Consider the following 19,019-nt stretch of genomic DNA (forward strand, 5'->3'; position numbering starts at 1 on the left):
GCGATGTCAGTGCACGTTAAAGAACCCCAGGTGGTCGAAATTTCCGGAGCCCTTCACTACGGCGTCTCTCATAGCCTGAGTCGCTTTGGGACGTTAAACCCCATAAACCAAACCAAACCTCCTGTAAACAGGCGGTGAATACCATTGGCGAGCTCGTGTCTCCCTGACTGATGCCCTTCTTTATCGGAATTTTACTGCGGACTTTATGGAGGAATATTGTGGTAATGCAGCCGTTATAGATATCTTTCAGTATTTTTAGATGAGGCTCCATCTATACCCTGATTCCGCAATGGCTGCATGACTGCTGAGGATTCGACAGAGTCAAATGCTTCCTCGTAATCTATGAAGGCTATATATAGGGGTTGGTTATATTCTGCGCATTTCTCTATCACCTTATTGACAATGTGAATATGGTCTACTATGTAGTAGCATTTACAAAATCCTGCTTGATTATTTTGTTGATTGAAGTCCAAGATTGTCCTGCCTCTATTACCGGTTACTTTGGTAAATCGGTGTATAACCACCGGAGGAAGTCCTTCCCGTGTCTTTTATTAAGATGTTTGCGTTCTTTCAAGCTTCTGGTACGCTCGAGGTCATAAGGCATTGCGTATACAGGGTGGCTGCTTTTCTAGCACAGTCTACCCACCGTCCTTCAACAGATCTCCTGTTACCTGATCCTCAGCTGCTTTCCCCCTTTGCATTGCTCATAAGGCTTTCTTAATTTACTTCCCCTTTCGTTAGTGGCGGGATGTCCTATTGCTCTACTTCCTCTCTCATTAAAGGCCTGATTACTACAGTATAGAGTTGTGTAGAACTTTTCGTCTACCTTAACTATCGTATCCATATCGCTAATGGCAATGCCCTCTTTGTATCTTAATGCGTACATTTGATTTTTGCCAATACCTATTTTCCTCTTCACCGCATTTAGACTGCCTCCGTTCTAGAGCATGGTCGATTCTCTCTATATTAAACTTCCTTATGTCGGATATTTTGCCCTTGTTTATTAGCTTTGATATCGTTGCCAGTTCTATTCTCTCTGTAGGGTTACACGCTTTTATGCTTTCGCGTTTCTTAATCAGATTTTTCGACTCCTGAGAGAGCTTGGCGGTATCCTATCGAACCATCCTGCCGCCTACCTCTGCTGCGCACTCCATAGGGGTAGCTGTGAGATTATCGTTTATTACTTGAACATTAAGGTCGTCGTCCGAAGAACCGAATATCTGTTCTGCAGCGAGATAATGAATTTCTCTACTTTTTCTCTTGTCGCTAACTTTATTGACGGCTTCCGCCTCACCAGCCTCTTCCTTTCCCTCTTCAGGTCTAGGCTAATTCCAGACATTACCATCCTGTGGTCGCTACAACACACCTTTACGAGGACCTGCGAACCCTGCACGACGCCAGGATGAGCGCACATTGTGAAATCCATTTCATTAGTAGTCTAACCGTTCGTGCTCTTCCATGTCCAATTCCTGTGCTCCCGTTTGCAAAGAATAGTATACATGGTCCGTAAAATATTTCTTTCCAAACTCTACTAGTTACTCCCCCCTGCGATTCGTAAATCCTGTATCATAGTCACTCACTGCCTCGTCGCCAGCCTGCTTCTTGCCTAGCTTGACATTAAGTCGCCCATCAGTGCAGTGTACTGTGTTTTTACCTGGCTCATTGCCGATTCCACGTGTTCATTGAAGCTTTCGACAATCTGGTCGTCATGGATTGATGTAGCGCACAGGCTTATATCGCCTTCAGTTTGTACCTCTTATTAAGCTTAATTACGATACCTGCCACCTTCTCGTTAATACTATAGAATTCATTTGTGTTGCAAACTATATACTGATTGATGTGGTATCCCAGACCTAGTTCTCGTCTGCCCTGTACTACTATAGCATAGTACGTGCACACAATCTGTGCTCTAACCTCACTAAGACGTACATCTGATTTAATGTCCGCTAGTTCCTAGAACAGCACTCTAGACTAGCCTCACTAGAAAAGGTTCTAGCGTTAAACGTTGCCAGGTTTAGTTTATAATGGCGGCCTATCTGGCGCAGAGATTCTCAGCACCCTCTGCTGCGTTACAGGTCTGACCGCCGCCTTGGTCTGTTGCTTCGTAGCCGCTGGGGACTGAGGACCGAGGGCTAATTGGTATAATCATATAGGAGCTAATTGCGGCCAAGTACTTCCCCAGGGTTGCCAAGTCCTCTTCTGGTGAGGGGGTGCGTTGTCGTCTCTGATCAGCGAGTTCAAGCCGCACCTCAGGCCTGGCTATGCAGTTCCATCGACACGCGGATTTTTTTTTTTTCATCCGGTGGAGAACTGCGCGGCAACGGGATTCGAACTCCAATCCTGTTGCACGCGAGGCGGAAATGCTACCTCCACGCCATCGCCCGTATACCACATCAGTGCACGCCGCGGAGGGGCCAGCTGCCGCCGTCTTGTTGCCCGGGGCAGCCGATACATTGTAGCCAGCGCAGGTAGCAGGCAGGGGCGCCTCCCCATAATCCCATTGGCTTCGCGTCCCCCGTTTTCGTATTCACCGCAGAACTGGACTTGCAAGCAAGCAGTTCGTAGATTTTGAAATTCCACTGATGCTCGGAAGAATTTCTTGTGGTGAAATTCGCCAAGACACGTTGCATACACAGGGCGCACGTTCTGAGCGAAAGCCGTGGTTGTACACTGCAGCGCTTATGTTGGTCTGTGCAGACATTGTCCCTGGGCAGCCGGGATATGCGCCACTGACATCCCCAGAGCAACCAATCTTTCGAGAGGTGAACAGCATGAGCCACTCGGAAAAGAAGCAGTACTACGTCGAACTGCTGAAGCAGTACAAAGATGCTCATGGGTAAGTATGTGCCCACAGACTCCTGTCTTGTTACGTCAGCCATCAATTTCGGCATACGAAGAACAATTTTATTGAAACACCAGTCAATGAACTCCAGGAGAGAAGCGTGCGAAGGTTTATTGTGAGAAGCGCCCGCTGTCTGATGCAGAGTGGGTAATGTTCTGCCGTTGACTGCTGCTGCACTTGCCTTTTCCAAGGTCGATCGCCTTATAAAGATCTATTGCCACTCAAAAAATTAATCTAGAGTTCCCTCGTTGCACGTTCTACGCGCATGATCTTAGGCTTTTCCCAGTGATGCTCACATGCCAAATATCCGTCCGCGACCGCGCTCTACGCCCCATGTTTTTTAACGCAGCCGAGACTGCCTTTTCAGGATCAACTGTCATCCAAGCAGGCGACTTGCTCATTATTCCCGAAATGTTGTTTCACAACAGCAGTTCACGCTCTGCTTTCAGGGGGACAAGTAAAGAAGAAAACAAGGAACAGAATCAAGCCGAAGGTGTGTCCTCCTTGAAGGAAACCGCAGACTGTGCGTCCTCTCCCAAGCAAGCCGCCGTCTCCGCGTCGGCATGTGTAAGCTATACGCATGGGCATTATGAGTATCATGATAATAACCATCATCCTAGCTACGCCCACTGCAGAGCAAAGGACTCTCCCATATCTCTGCAATTACCACTGCCCTGTGCCAGCTGAGGCCACCTTATCCCCGCAAACTTCCTAATCTCCTCCGCCCACCTAACTTTCTGCCGCCCCCTGCTACGCTTGCCTTCTCTTGTGATCCACTCCGCTACCCTTAAGGGCCAGCGGTTATCTTGCCTTCGAATTACATGTCCTGCCCATGCAAATTTATTCTTCTTGATTACGACTAGAATGTCATTAACTCTCCTTTGTTCGCTGGCCCGCTCTCTCTAGCAATAAGACTGCGCAGTACGTGTAGCTTGCGTAAAACCACCAATCAAATACGTTGCGCTAGCACGAACGGACCGAGCCACAGGTGCGCTAGACGACACCGAAAGGAATGACTGGCTTTTGAGAAGGAACTAATCATCGCTGCCAAGAGGGTAAAATGGAACAAGTATTGTGTGCCTGAATTTCCCCCACAGCTTGTCAGCCCCATAAGCAGGACTGACAGCCGGGGCGTGCAGTTCCACGGTTACCCGGTCGTGATTTGCGTCGTGAGCAGTAAACTTTCATTCCTAAGTAACCGTTCAGCTGCACAACCTTCAGCACAACGATATCAGCTACCCGCAGCGTATGCACCGCCCTAACGTGAGCCGAGGCGCGTACTTCAGTTCTCTCTTGTGGCTCTGTCGTCGAACGCGAAAAGGAAAACCCAGGATTTGAGGAAGCATGACGTCACAAGAGCTAGGCCGTTGACAGAAAAAGAAATCGAACACAAGCCGTAAAAATAATGCCTCCGAGCTAGAGTCGCGTCCCTTTGCCAGTTGAGAGTGTCGTTTTGTTCGCAGGAAGGCAGCTTTCCCTCCTTTGATCCTGTAAACGTTTGCGGACTCATGTGAACCATACATACAAAGCGGCGGGCTGCAAGTTGACACGTTATCTTGCCACATCAAATTTCCCCTTGATTTTACGGTACTTCGCATGGTTTCAATGATTTCGATTTCAAACGCCTGAGCACATAGCTCGAAATTGCTGAGCAGCCCTATTGTACTCCGAAACATTTTCCGCGCTCCGCAACAGGGTCTGTTGTCTATTCTATGGTTCAACGAACTGGTCTTTTGTTACCTTTGTTCTGTTTCATTGATCTTTAAGTGAATCGCTGCGTTGCTGAGCAGGACAACAGGCAACTGCTATTTTAATGCGATATCGTTAGAGGTCTCGTTCGAAAAAGGCTGGCGTCCGTCCGTGTTACGAAAAGGTCCATTGTTCGAGAGGATCGTGACGTAGTGATGACGCCAGTGCAGTTTCACTGGCCGAGAGGACCGTGACGTCATCACAGAAACCACTGAAGAAAGAAAATTGATTTCTCTGGAAAGAGAAATGATTGAGTGGGGAATCGAACCGGGGACGGTCCTTCGGATTGAGAACCCGGCGCTCTTCCGTTGCACCACCGGGAGAGCAGAGAATAAAAGTGAATGAGCAGCTCCGCATATATTGGAGCGTAGGCGTCACGTAAGTTAAAGCGAAGGAGAGTATGCGCTGGAGGAGTCTCTAATGATGTCGAATTCTACTCCCAACAGTAGCTTAAGCGTCGTCCAAGTTTTTTGCCCGTTCATTCTTCCTCCAGGGCGTGCCGCCCAGCGCCGCCACAGCCATGGACGCGAGGCGCAGCGAAAAAGGTAGGCATTCACCCAGAAGAGATTTTGTCTGCTCCCAAACTCGGTCGTCTCGCGGTTTAGGTAGGAATTTGTATTTTAAATTGCCAAAGAAAGTCACACCAGAACAGACGGTTGCGCCGTGCTTCCCAGCTCTCCAAGTAGTCGGGCTGTACGTCGCGTGGATTTGACCACACTCCAGAAATAGGACTGAGCGCAACACATCGCGTTATTTTTGCTAGAACTGCAGGCGCCTGTTTTTGCCTTCCCTTGCAACTAGTCGCCGTTCCTTGCACGGATTAACCCTGCTTTTTCATATCATCAAATATTTTGAAAAGTCAGAATGTCACTATGCTGCAAGTGACGCTGCGCTGCTGCCGGCAAAAACAGTATCTACGATATCACAAGACTTATCTATTGCTGGTATTTTTAAAGCGACCTTAGCGCTCTCAACGATAGTTTTAATAACTCCCGTGCATCTTGGTTAACTTCATGCTCATTATTGCCACTGCACTCCGCCCAAGCGGTGCGGCAGTTGTGGCGCCAGAATTTGCAGCTTTCGATTGCAACAAAAAAAAAATAAAAAAATAGTTGATAAAAATGAGTAGACTGTCCCTTTAATGAATACTCTTGATAAGCGATGACCGAGCACTTTTCTATTCTCTCCGTCAGCTAAAACAATGCTATTTTTGATAACACATCTATAAAATACGCACTGAAGTGCTGCGCACCGTTGCCACAAACAGCAAACTTATAGTAAAAACCGTCATCCTTTCCGGGAGTGTTCTTCAGGGTGATAGGCGGCTCACGAAATTACTAAGAATTAATAGAAAGAATAAATTATTTGAAAATTAAAGCAAACATTCTGTTCACGATGCCTCGTGCAATAAGCACCGCATTTTATCCGTTCAACAATAATGCAGTCAATGTTGATCAATGTACTCGATGGAAAGAAACGCGAACCCGGTGCCACACGCCCCGCTGTCGGAATTTATTTTCATCGCGCTTTTACCAGGGTGGTACGAAAAAGATGTTACAGTCGTCTTAGAGTATATCATGGACGAGTGTAGAGTCTTTTTGCTATCACCGAAGTAAAAGCGCGGTGAATAAAAATTGAAACAGGGGAGCGTGTTGGCGCCGGGCTGTTCGCGTTTTCCATCGAGGTAGCACTTTCTACCAGAAAGGTGCCCAGCATGCGAAAACTACAAGCCAAAATTTTGCAATCGGTCTACATAAGAATGTGGTGCCACCTTTTGTTTCTCCCGCAAGGAATCCACCGAAACATCCCCCCCCCCCTCACACGCACTCACGCACGCACGCACACGCACACGCACACGCACACGCGCGCGCACACACACACACACACACACACACACACACACACACACACACACACACACACACACACACACACACACACACACACACACACACACACACACACACACACACACACACACACACACACACACACACACACACACACACACATGCGCACCTGGGCTTCTTTCGTGCACTGACATCGCATGTACGGGCCTCAACCGCAGCCGGGATGACCCCGCGTCTCTCGGGTCAGCAGCCGAGCGCCATCCACTGAGCCACCGCGGCGGCGATACATATATTCTGGTCGAACACATAACATGTCGCGCATTTTTTCTGTGACGCCTCGTAATAAGTTGAATCTTGCTCTCTATCAGCCACCCCGCACAGGCTGCTCGCTCTTAGTGGGGCGACTTGGAGATAAAATTCTTGGCGTGTCGTTTGTAGCGGTAGCGTGCACGTCTCTTGCAGCGCGTTCTGACCTCCCGCTTCCGTCTCGCATGCACCGTCATCAGGGGAGCCCGACCGCACCAACAGCACAACACGCCTGCTCCAGCAGCAGCAGCAGCAGCAGCAGCCCGTCCAGGCGACACTGGTGGCCCTAGTTCATCCCCAGCCGCTGATGGGGGACAGCGAGGCAGAACAGATGGCCTGTTCGCCCGACGACATCGTCGCCATCAACGAGTTGCGGACGCTGCTCGAGACGATGCAGGTGGCCACGCATTACGACCCGTACACGGATGAGGTAGGTGGAGCCGCCGGCGTCAGGCACGGGCTCCTGGCGCTCCACCCGCGCAGACCGCCATACGATCCCATTCAAAAAGCACGGTCAGCAGTACCACACTGCGTAACTGTTATTTACTTCCACACTGTTGAAAATTAATGTTTTTGTTAATATTTATTTACGGACTTACCGTTGCATTTTGTGCGCCTTGTTCCTCAATTATTCGATGTAATTCGTCATTTAATAGCTTATTAGCAGTCCGGACGACATCGTCGGCAAATTGGGAGGTTTCTGAGGTATCCACCATATCCTCACATCTAACTCTTACCATTTCAGCGCTCTCGCTATATCTTGGAGCCATATGCGGAGAATAACAACGGGGAGATTGTCTCGCTGCCAGACATCTATTTGTTATTTCCTCGCTCCTTTTATGCTACACTCTAGAGTCCTTGTAGATAATCTATATGGTAAATTTATGTATACTTCCGCGACGCCTCGGTTGCGCAATGCCTGCATGACCGCTGCTGTTTCCACTCTGTTTCTCCTATTACATGAAGGCCCTTTATACTAAGTGGGCGCGTCGTATTCATCGGAGTTGAGCACAGTTTGATTATACGAGTGTGAAAGAAGATATTGATGATTCTTGAACTATTTTTTTCCGCGAATTCTACCATTATCTCTTCTTGGCCATTCCTAAATCCCACGCCATGGTTTCCAACTGCTTTTTCTCCTGCCAACTTCCGTACTTTAGCATTGATGTTACCCATCAGAATAGTAAACTGAGTTTTCACGCCGTTCATTGACGCTTCAGCAATAATCATGGAACCCTTCGACCGCTTCGTCGTCGTGATTTGATGGCGCGAAGGCTTGTTACTTTCAGCTCGTATCTCTTAATGATATTTATTGCGATGAGTGCGACTCTTGCGTTAATGCCGAAATTGTTTATTTCCCACTATTCTTTTATAAATTAAGAGCCATTCGTGCTTTTCCCTGTCGGGTAGCCCGCTATAGCATAGGACGTGCCCGTTATTCAACACAGCGTGTTAGCTCACGAGCAGTGTCTGTAGCATTCAACTTTGCCAGGCTCAGTACAAAATGGCGTCACCTCCAGATCCACAGATTCTTAGCACCTTCTCTTGCGGCACAGATCTGACCACAACCTTGGTCAGATGCTTCAAAGCCACCCGAAACTGAGGGCCGAGGTTATTAAATTCATGATTTAGCCACAGGATAACGAGTGGCGAACTACTACACCAAGGCGGTCCTGCTCAGGGAACCAGCCTTTCTAGTGTGGTCACAGCTTGATTAGCTGACCCTAGGAGTTTAACGAAATTAGTTACCGCCGCAGGCTTGTTTTTGCGCATCGACATCCGGTCAGAGGCTCAGTGGTCTGTCCGCACTGGAGCAACACATTGGCAATAGCATGATATTCATTCAATAGTGTAGTTCTGTCAAAACATTTCTGATGGCGGCAGTACCAGTCTCGTGCAGCCTTTATTCTTTAACCACTTTCGCAGATTATACACAATTTCCTCCAACTTCCCCGGGATACTAGACGTAATAAGCTAAATTGTTTAGGGTTACCCCTGAGAGATAATAATAGACTACAAAGTACAATAACATAGCATTCGAAGTAGTGCAGAGAAAGCAACTACGCGCTTGTTTAGTAACAGGGCTGCGGGCATCTGAGTGCTTGTTAATCAGATTAGGGAGTTTTAGCGCAACGGATACATAGTACAGCGCATACACCAGACCAGCCTCGGCTGCCTGCTGCGCAAGCGCAACAGGCACTCTGCTGCGCTAGTAGATATCCACTGCGCAAAACTTTTTCTCATCTTGGGTACCTTGTTTTGCGAAGAAAACAGCAGAGACTTCAACATAGCAGAGACTAACTGAGGCAGACGTATATCGGAGCAGACAGATGCCTGGAGTACATGTACGACAGCATCCGGTAATGCACGCTTTTACACTAATACGTCTCCGGTAGGCTAAAACTCACTATCAAGGCAAAAAAAAAATCAAGCGGTCTCGGGATAACGCCAACCATAAGTTGCACACGTGTACAGAGCAGACGAAGAGCGGGCTTCGACTCCGAATAAAGGGAGAGAGTGGGTGCACACATGCGCGTAGCTTCAGGTCGCGCTGTTCAGTAGAGTAAATAGTGGTCAGACGAGCCACACGGCTGATGGAAAGCGCACGGCGAGTGGGGCGGCCTAATAAGGATGCGGTATTCTGAGGGACTGAAAGGGTGGTCAGACGAGACGTATGCGGCAGACATACACAGGGGGCAATGCTTAGCTGAAGCATGCCGGAATTCCCGAAGCACAGTTTTTTTTTTCGCTCACACAATCATTCATGAAAACAAACTATAATCGAACTCTTTGATTCAGCAACAATAAAAGAGCCGAAAATTTTCGGCTTCGCTGTGCCAAAAGTAAAATAAATGTTGCACTCTTTCCAAGGAGTCCATTGTCCCAATAACTGACATATTCCTAAAATATCTTGCGCAAATAGTGAGGGGACATTTACGACAACGGAACCGCACATAAGAAGCTGACATAGATGTTTTATCTTCGAAAGGTTAGACGTTAAACTCGCCTGAAAAGCTACGTCGATATATGAACTACAAAGCCAACAAACCTTCGCTGACAAGAAAAAATACCCCGAGCTCTCTAGGACGCGCAGATTTTGCCGCAGTTAACCTTTCGAGTTCGCTCCCAGCGTGCTAAGTGCTCTCCAAATTAGGGTATCGATTCCTTCTTGCAGGTTCCCCAGGAACGCATTAGAGGCTCATAACCTCGCTTTCGCGTGTGCTCGGGTGATACCGCTAACGAGCTGCAACACATTCTGCAGATGATTCGCGGGCAGCATAACGCTGAAGTATCAGGTCACTGGAACCGCTCGGGGCGGGCCAGCCCAGGGCGTGGACCTTTTAATAGAAAGTGGCGACGGGCGCATCCTGTACCGCTATCTGCTGCTCGTGGGTTACACTACGCGTTGCACGGAAGCCCGCTACTAGTTTTTAAAAATAGGTTTGTTGAGGTAAAAAAATGGCTTCTGTGGCATTGTAATAACAGTGTTGACAGGCATCACAAGAATGGTGAATAATGCTAACTAGCAAGCTGGTTCCCTTGTTTTTGATAGGTAACTTTCGCGGACCACGTATACCAAGTGACGCGAACGTCACTCCACCGAGTGACCGTGAGCGCCCTGCGCTGAGTCCAATCGGGAGCAGTTATAGTGCTCCGGGTGGTGACCCGAAAGGCGCGGTTTCGATGCCGGCCGCGGCGGTCGAATTTCGATGAAGGCGAAATGCTAGAGACTCGTGTACTGTGCTATGTCAGTGCACGTTAAGGAACCTCAGGTGGTCTAAATTTTCCGACGCCTTCCACTATACGGCATCCCTCATAGCCTGAGTCGTTTTGAGACGTAAACCCCATAAACGAAACTAAACACAGCATGCTAAAGTCACTCAAGAGGAGCGACGTTGGCGTCACGTGGTAGGCTGTCTGTGCGGATCGTCCGCGATCCGGTCCGCTCTTCAAAAGCCAACTCGACGCTAAAAAAAAAAAGAAATGAAGAGAGGCGGCGATTTAAAATGGCGTAGGGAATGGCGGACAACTTCAGGGGCAAGACTGCAGTGCTAGTTGGCCAAGACGTTCACGAGCACTTCATCTAAGATTGGGCGGCTTTACTTAACATGTTCAAAAAGTGTTTCACGGCCCAGTTCTCTCTGACCGCGTTTTTAAATGAAAAGCGCCGCTATCGTTTGCGGTTTACGAGAATGGTTTACACAAGGACCCCAAAGCAGTTCTCCGACACTGCTCACTTTCTGTCTTCGAGGTTTACCTCCCCTCTCAACGGAACTCTGAGCACAGCTAGGACATGGCATATCCTGAAGCCGCTCATCGATCCGACTAAAACCAAAGCAGAAAACAATAAAGCAATATACCGATTAATCCACCCGTTCGAAGGAACCGATGAGGAACGCCTGGACAAAGTGCGCATCAAGTGCTTCGGGGACACAAACCCGAGAACCTATGCAAGAGATTATCGAGGGAAAGTAAATCCAAACCTAGATATACCCATCACACGAGAATAAGTCTATGCAGCAATTCGAAGCACAACTAGGAATACGGCAGCGGGTGCGGACAAAATCAACAACGCACTCATCCGCAAGCTCAGTGACGAGCTAGTCGCAGAATTAACCGATTTCCTCAACAAGCACTGGGCAGAGGAGACCGTTCCCGAGGATTGGAAGCATGCAGAGGTGGTTATGATTCAAAAACCGGGTAAAAAGCTACAAATCGAAAACCTAAGACCCATCTCCCTCACATCGTGCCTCGGCAAGCTGTACGAGAGAGTGGTAACATTAAGGCTACAACAATACATGGAGGATCACGAACTCTATCCCCGCAGTATGTTCGGATTCAGGGCGAAGCTGTCGACCCAAGACATACTTCTACAAATCAAAGAAGGAGTTCTAAGTAACGTCCCTAGGGACGAAGAGAACGTAATAATGGCACTGGATATCAAAGGAGCTTTTGACAACGTAAGCCACGAAGCCATCCTGACAGGCCTGGACGACCTGAACTGCGGCAGGAGGGTCTTCGGTTACATCAAAGCTTTCCTCTCAGATAGAACAGCGACGATAGGGCTGGGAGAACTCCGCTCGGAGAAGTTCCACACCCCTAACGAGGGAACTCCCCGGGGCTCGGTCATCTCACCTACGCTTTTTAACGTTGCAATGATCAGCCTTGCAAAACAACTTAAGGAAGTCGAAGGAATACACCATGCCATGTATGCCGACGACATCACCATCTGGACAAATACGGGCTCACTAAGAGAAAAGGAAGAAAGACTACAGGAGGCCGCGACCTGCGTAGAGAACTACGTAAAAGCGAGAGGGCTAGCTAGCATGCTCCACCGAAAAATCGGAACTGCTCAGAGTCTGGAGAGGGAAACAAAACCGCACAGTCCCGAACAGCGACGAGCTTAGACTCAACGTCTACCTAGAGGGAAAACCCATACCAGAGAAAACACTCATAAGAATCTTGGGCATGTGGATACAATCAAACCAACGGTGTACACATGCACTTGCTCTACTCAAAGCTTCCACCATACAATTTGCCCGCATGATCACGCGTCTCCCATAAACGCTTGGACATGCGAGAAGAAGACACGCTAAAGCTGGTCAGGAGCCTGGTGATCATCCGAGTCACCTACAGTCTTCCATACTACAACCCAATCAAAAGCGAAATCCAACAGATTGATGCGATTATACGCAAAGCATACAAAACAGCACTCCATCTACCGCAATGCACATTCACAGAGAAGCTTTTAACACTAGGACTTCATAACAACTTTGAAGAACTGAGAGAGGCACAACACGTCGCCCAGTTGCAGAGACTACAGCAGACTCCGTCTGGCAGGGAGCTTCTGCAGAAGTTGGGATGCAACGAACAAATACAAGAAATCCAGCGAACCGCGACTATCCCAGACGGCATACGGGGCACAATTAGAGTGACCCCCATCCCCAAGAACATGGACCCCAACCTACATGAAGAACGCAGAAAGGCGAGAGCCGAGTACATCCAAAAATCACTAGCCCGCCAGACAACAACGGTGTATGTGGACGCAGCCACATACCCCAGAAGGACGGGACAAAACAACCCCAGCGCGGTAGCGGCTGTGATAAACTCGGACATGCGGGAAATCATCAGTGCGTCGCTACGGGACTGCACGGTAGTCGAGGCTGAAGAAGTAGCCGTCGCTCTAGCGGCAGCGGAGGGCTACCGGACTAAGCGATCCATAACAATACTAACGGACTCTCAAACGGCATGCCGAAACTTCATGTTAGGCAGAATAGGTCACAGAGCGCTCCGCATACTCCGCTCTGGGGACCGACCCAAACAAAGCACAGAAGAACCACCAATTACACATACGATAGTATGGACGCCGGGACACGCGGGAGTGGAAGCCAACCAAGCGGTCGACAGGGTAGCTCGAGGGTACACTTTCTACCGAGCTCCCCCCACAAGCGACCTCGAGGAAGCCTTACCTGTCCCTAGAGATTACTCAGCAATCTTAAACCACTACAAGGGCTGCAAGAAACGGTACCCCCCACCACATAAATCTCTCTCCAAGGAAGACGCCGTCGCCTGGAGGCTGCTACAGACGGGCTCATACCCGAATCTAAATACACTCAACAAAATACAACCCACACAATACACAGACAAATGCCCATGGTACCATGAAACACCCACGCTCTATCACATAACGTGGGCCTGCCAGAAAATAGAGGTGGCACCAAAAATACCAAAGCCGAGTGCGGAGCAATGGGAAGGAATGCTCTCCAGCGACCGTCAGGACGTCCAACTTAGGCTGATCCGGCGAGCACAGCTGGCAGCGGCATCCAGCGGAGATCTGGACTAGGGGCAGACGACCATTGCTAAGAAGACGGACGACACACCTGACTCCGCCAAATTGCTCACCTACTCTCTAGAGCTCAATAAACGTTTTCCTTCCTTCCTTCCTTCCTTCCTTCCCCTCTCGGCACAGGTAGCGTGCTAAAAGCCGCACGGGCAGGGCCGGTGACGCACCTGAAACGGTCCCGATGGCCGGCTTTACATGGCGCACTTTTTTTCTTCATTTAATGCACTCCTGAGTTCAGTATTCATTCCGCTATTTTGGAACTCTGTTTTTGTGGAAGAAACACAGCAAGTCGGATTGTACTCGCCTTACCTCCTCAGCCCCCGTCCCAAAGTGATGTGCTGGACAAGTGCTGTGGGCAGAACATTAGATTGACCGATTCAATAATTACTTTCGTATCACTGTATCAAGCGCCACCCATGGTAACAACTTCTTCAAAGGCTTTTGTGCATTTAAGATAGTCGCTGTAATGTCAAGTGAATATGTTCGCCCTGTGCAAACGCAGGAAGGTCTGGCCCGGACACGGAAGTGCTGCGCAGGGGATTAAAATGCACTCGACGAAATAAGTGCAAATAAGCGAGAAAGAATAAATATCCGATTTCATAAGGTTTCTCTAGTGGAACCTTCCCTTCCTATATTTTTTCTTGTTTGGTTTGGTTTAGGAGGGTTTAACGTCCCAAAGCGACTCAGGCTATGAGAGACGCCGTAGTGAAGGGCTCCGGAAATTTCGACCACCTGGGGTTCTTTAGCGTGCACTGACATCGCACAGCACACGGGCCTATAGAATTTCGCCTCCATGGAAATTCGACTGCCGCGGCCGGGATCGAACCCGCGTCTTTCGGGCCAGCAGCCGAGCGCCATAACCACTCAGCCACCGCGGCGGCCATAATTTTTGTGATAATAAAAAGCAAATAATGCAGCACTTCATATGAACATTTCTGCTGAAAAACGAGGTTTTTACTCAAACTTAAGCTTAAAGCCGCCGCGGTGGCTCAGTGGTTATGGCGCTCGGCTACTGACCCGGAAGACGCGGGTTCGACCCCGGCCGCGGCGGTCGAATGTCGATGGAGGCTAGATACCCGTGTGCTGTGCGATGTCAGTGCACGTTGAAGAACCCCAGGTGGTCGAAATATCCGGAGCCATTCACTACGGCGTCTCATAGTCTGAGTCGTTTTGGGACGTTAAACACCCATAAACCAAACCTGAGCTTGAGCAATATCGCCCTCCCCCCCCCCCCTCCCCCCCCCCCCCCCCCGAATTCCAAAAAGTAATGAAACCCGAAAACGATGGGCTCTAATTACGACAAACGAGCAGAACTGCCCGAACGCGCGTTTACCCGTTGCTGAACGTATTGTTGCGGTCGCAGGCATCATATCAGGCCGCCGGCCGGGGCTCGGCGATACCAAGGACTTCTGTGTACGGTTGGATCGTGTCGTCGGACGACCAAGGAGGCGTCTTCTATCAGTCGCCGCGGGGTCGCGGCCGACCTCTGTACTGAAAAGCGAGCGCACTGCTCTGCGGCCGGGCAAACAGCGGATTCTCCCCTTCGAACCGCAGCGTGGGTTTGTTCAGAAAAAAAATAAAAAAACCTGCATCCACCAGAAAGCAAAACTGTATACAAGCGGCACTTGGCAAATTTTGGGCATCGGTCCCTGCCAGCCTCTTCAACTTCTCTTTCTCTCTCTCTCTCTCTCTCTCTCTGTGTGTGTGTGTGTGTGTGTGTGTGTGTGTGTGTGTGTGTGTGTGTGTGTGTGTGTGTGTGTGTGTGTGTGTGTGTGTGTGTGTGTGTGTGTGTGTGTGTGTGTGTGTGTGTGTGTGTGTGCGCGTGTGTGCGTGCGTGCGTGCGTGCGTGCGTGCGCGCGCGCGCGTGTGTGCGTGCGTGTGTGTGTGTGTGTGTGTGTGTGCGTGCGTGTGTGTGTTTGCGCGCGCGCGCGCGCGCGCGCGTGTTTATGGGGGTTTTACGTCCGAAACCGACTCAGGCTATGATAGACGCCGTAGTGAAGGGCTCCGGACATTGCGACCACCTGGGGTTCTTTAACGTGCATTGAAATCGCACAGTACATAGGCCTCTAGAATTTCGCCTTCATAGAAATTCCGCCGCCGCGACCGGGATCGAACCCGCTTCTTTCGGGCCAGCAGCCGAGCGCCATTAACACTCAGCCACCGCGGCGGCTGTTGTGTGTGTCTGTGTGTATGTGCGCGTGTGCGTGTGTGTCCAAACTTTTAATACATTGATGAAAGCTTTCCAGGCTTTTGTAGCCGCGCTGGCATATAAAAGATGCGTATTGCGCCGGGGGTTTCGGTGAATCTCTAGTTCAGGCCAGTTTTTTACACGTTACAGAAAAGTAGCAGATTACAATTACTTTGTCAGGAATCTAACTTGATTTCAGTGGTGAGTTAGAGCCTGTAAAGTAATATAACAATAACAGAAAAGTAATCGATCACTATTGCGTTATTATTCATCCATCTTTTATTAGCATGGAGCAAATATACACGGACGAGAAGCTGGTCCAGCCGACTTCACGTATACAGTCTGTTGCGTTACATACGTTGGCAATTTCACCTGCAGTCATTTCTAAGTTTACTTCGGTACGTCTCCTGTAGTGAACAAATCAGTAATGACCCTGTAGAGTATCTCGATGTACGCACAGGAGGAGAATGCGTTGCTTTAACATACGAAGGTCTTGCGCACCACCTCGAGATTATGCTAAGTGCCGCACTTCGCTGCTGTTCGAGCTCTGAGAGGCCAGGCTCACTAAACATGACATTCCGTTGTGCAGTCTGCGTGAAATGCGAAGTGCGGTGCGAGTCAAACGCAGGCCACTCGTACTGGCATGTGCGGAAAAGCGCGCGCGGATTTTTCCCATCTCGACAAGTCGCTCTAACGCGAGGGAATGTGTCGCTGAGTTTAGGTAATCACCTACATGCTTTCTTCGAATTTTGTGATGCAAGAATTAAGGTGGAACGTTCTCAGTAATCCAACTGCATTTTCTTTCATTAATACATTACCTGTAATTTCAGTAAAAGTCTGAATCAGGTACACATCTTCTGCCCTCAAGTTTTCCGCTGAACGTCTGGCTACCACGCAGCAACACAGCACGCCCTTAAAAATGGATATTAAATTCGATAAAATAATTATATATAATCACAGTCAGTCATCAAAAATAAATCAAATCTGTTGTGTTTTTGCATCAGACCGAAATCATAAATTCTTGAGTTCTTGCGCTTACTTTTCTGCATCAGAATGGCATCATAAAATCGTAAGTTTATACATTAACCTGTTGGTATCAGAGTCGCATCATAAATTTTTAATGAATACCTTTCCTTTTTACCTTGTTTTCCAAGGACCATCAATGATAAGAACAGTCCCTCTGATGATGTGATACAGCAGTCACTGTATTTATTTGTAGAGCATTTAAACTGATTATGGTTAATTAGCTTGCCGCGGTATTTTCTTTGCTGAGCCTTTATGCATGATTTCTCTTGTTTTGTACGTGCCTGAATTTTTGCACTTTAGCAGACCTGCGCGGATAATCCCGCCTACTATTTTCTTGTACCAAGATTGCAAAATTCATAAAAAAAAATCTGATAAAAAAAGCTAGTTTTTCAGCACGTCAAGATGCATCAGAGCAGTAAAGCAGGAAGTTGGGTTGTACATGATGATGGCTCATGCCGAAAAGAACGTTGCTGTGCTAAAAAGACACCTTCTTGTATTTTACGCGGGTGTCTTCTTGGCGCAGTAACTTGCTTTCCGTCGTGAGACATATCAGAGCAGTGCCTTTTTCAAGCGTCACCTCAGATTTCTTTTTTCAATTGCTCATGCAGTAAAATGCACATCAGCTAACAGAATTTGGAGTTAAATCTCTTGGTTTGCATCTGCCAGAGACTGTAAACCTGACGCCATTTTTTTTTAAACTGCGCTCATTAACAAATCTCCATTAACACAGGTTAATGGGGATTAATGAGGCCTTTCATTGCCAAAGTACAGGGTGATTTTTTTTCTAACTATTACGCATTTTATTTAAAAAACCGTGAGATCCGCTGGTGCAGTCTATGCAGGTGGATTGTACAGCAAGGCATACATTATGTACGTACGTGACAGGGTGGTACACGGAACGCAGAAGCATAGCAGGCGGTATAGGCTGCAGTACGAATATTAATTCGCGTGAAGCAATATGAAATCGCAAGCCTACAATTATCTGCAGGAGAATCCTACCTCTTTCTTTCACTACCGAGAGCTTGAGTGCCTTCAAGACCACAGTACCAAAATTCCCATTGGAATTCCGGCTGTTTTAAGACAACGAGTAACCACACGCAGGCTGCAGCACGTCCAGCTGGCGCAATTTAATATTTCTTCAGGCCTGTGATGCGGCAGCTAACAGGCACACATGAAGCCCACAACCAGGGTTGTACACATGGGGTGGCCACCTTCACCTAGGACCTTTCCCCCAATACCGAAGTACATGAGTCGTGTAAAAATATACTGCAATGCAGCAGATCGGCGTGGGCTAACTCTAGTCGACTGCCTAAGAAGAGATTGACTATCGCTTTCGGTGCGCTATAGACACCGATGCCGGACGGGTGTGTGGGCGATCCAACGAAAAACCAGAGGTTTGCAGCTTTGTTGCGCCGACTGATCTTTCCTTGACATTTGGTGGAAGTTCTGGTCGACCCTAACCTTGGAAATCCTGCCCCTACGGCCCGCCGTACCTGAAGAAACCAGCCAAACCAGCTAGCCCACCTATCACCACCATCTGTATCGGCGTGGCTCGCCGAAGCGGCCCAGTTGTATTCACCGGCAGGGCGGTCAACAGTCACTGCAGGCAAATATTATGGCTGCTAAAGAAGTCTAAGGAACTCGCGGTATAACTGCGCCAGTTACAAGTCTGGGCGCGAATCGGCAAGCGAGTCAATGCGCTGCAATGTGTTCGCTCATTAATTGCGGACTGCAAGCAGCGCCATAAAATACAGCCTGGCGCGCAGAGGAAGCAACCTTCAGCAGAACGCACGGCTACAGTCGCTGGAAAAGATCCACTGCAGCTTTGCGACGTCACCTGTCATCGCATATCTCGAGGCCCGAGCGACTACGCTCTGCCGAAAAAATACGGCATTACAGTCACTAACCACCGGGATGGGGTAAGCAAAATATGCAAAAAATTTAGATGTTTACTTTTGTTCCCTTTCTAAAAGGGCATTCTTTTGTGCATATTTTCCTATAGCGCTTGTTCCTGCGCTGCATATTTCCCTTTGAAGAATAGCTTTGCAAAGGAGGAAGCGAACGGCCAGGCCACCTTTTTTGTAGAAGCGGTGTCTTACGAGCCATTTGAAACGCAACTCCATGAATGGAACTGAATGTTTTTGATTTCATCTGGAGCAAAAACATATCTAGGAACGATTTGAGAGCTCTTAGTTTCCATGATAGCATTTTAAC

The 19,019-nt window shown here is 48.6% G+C and overlaps 1 protein-coding gene across 1 annotated transcript in view; it reads left to right on the forward strand.

Moving 5' to 3' along the window:
* The window catches only part of LOC144094940 (uncharacterized), a 33,921-nt gene extending 18,740 nt beyond the window's left edge, over positions 1-15,181 (forward strand). Inside the window, exons 5-9 of the mRNA XM_077628812.1 lie at positions 2,698-2,836; positions 3,292-3,409; positions 5,085-5,136; positions 6,948-7,177; positions 14,955-15,181. Of these exons, the coding sequence (XP_077484938.1) occupies positions 2,698-2,836; positions 3,292-3,409; positions 5,085-5,136; positions 6,948-7,177; positions 14,955-15,086 (671 nt within the window). The 3' untranslated portion in view covers positions 15,087-15,181. The remainder of the gene's footprint in view (positions 1-2,697; positions 2,837-3,291; positions 3,410-5,084; positions 5,137-6,947; positions 7,178-14,954) is intronic.
* The last annotated feature ends 3,838 nt before the right edge of the window (positions 15,182-19,019 follow it).

Source organism: Amblyomma americanum, chromosome 1 (assembly GCF_052857255.1).
Source record: "Amblyomma americanum isolate KBUSLIRL-KWMA chromosome 1, ASM5285725v1, whole genome shotgun sequence".
In the NCBI taxonomy this organism is placed as follows: domain Eukaryota; kingdom Metazoa; phylum Arthropoda; class Arachnida; order Ixodida; family Ixodidae; genus Amblyomma; species Amblyomma americanum.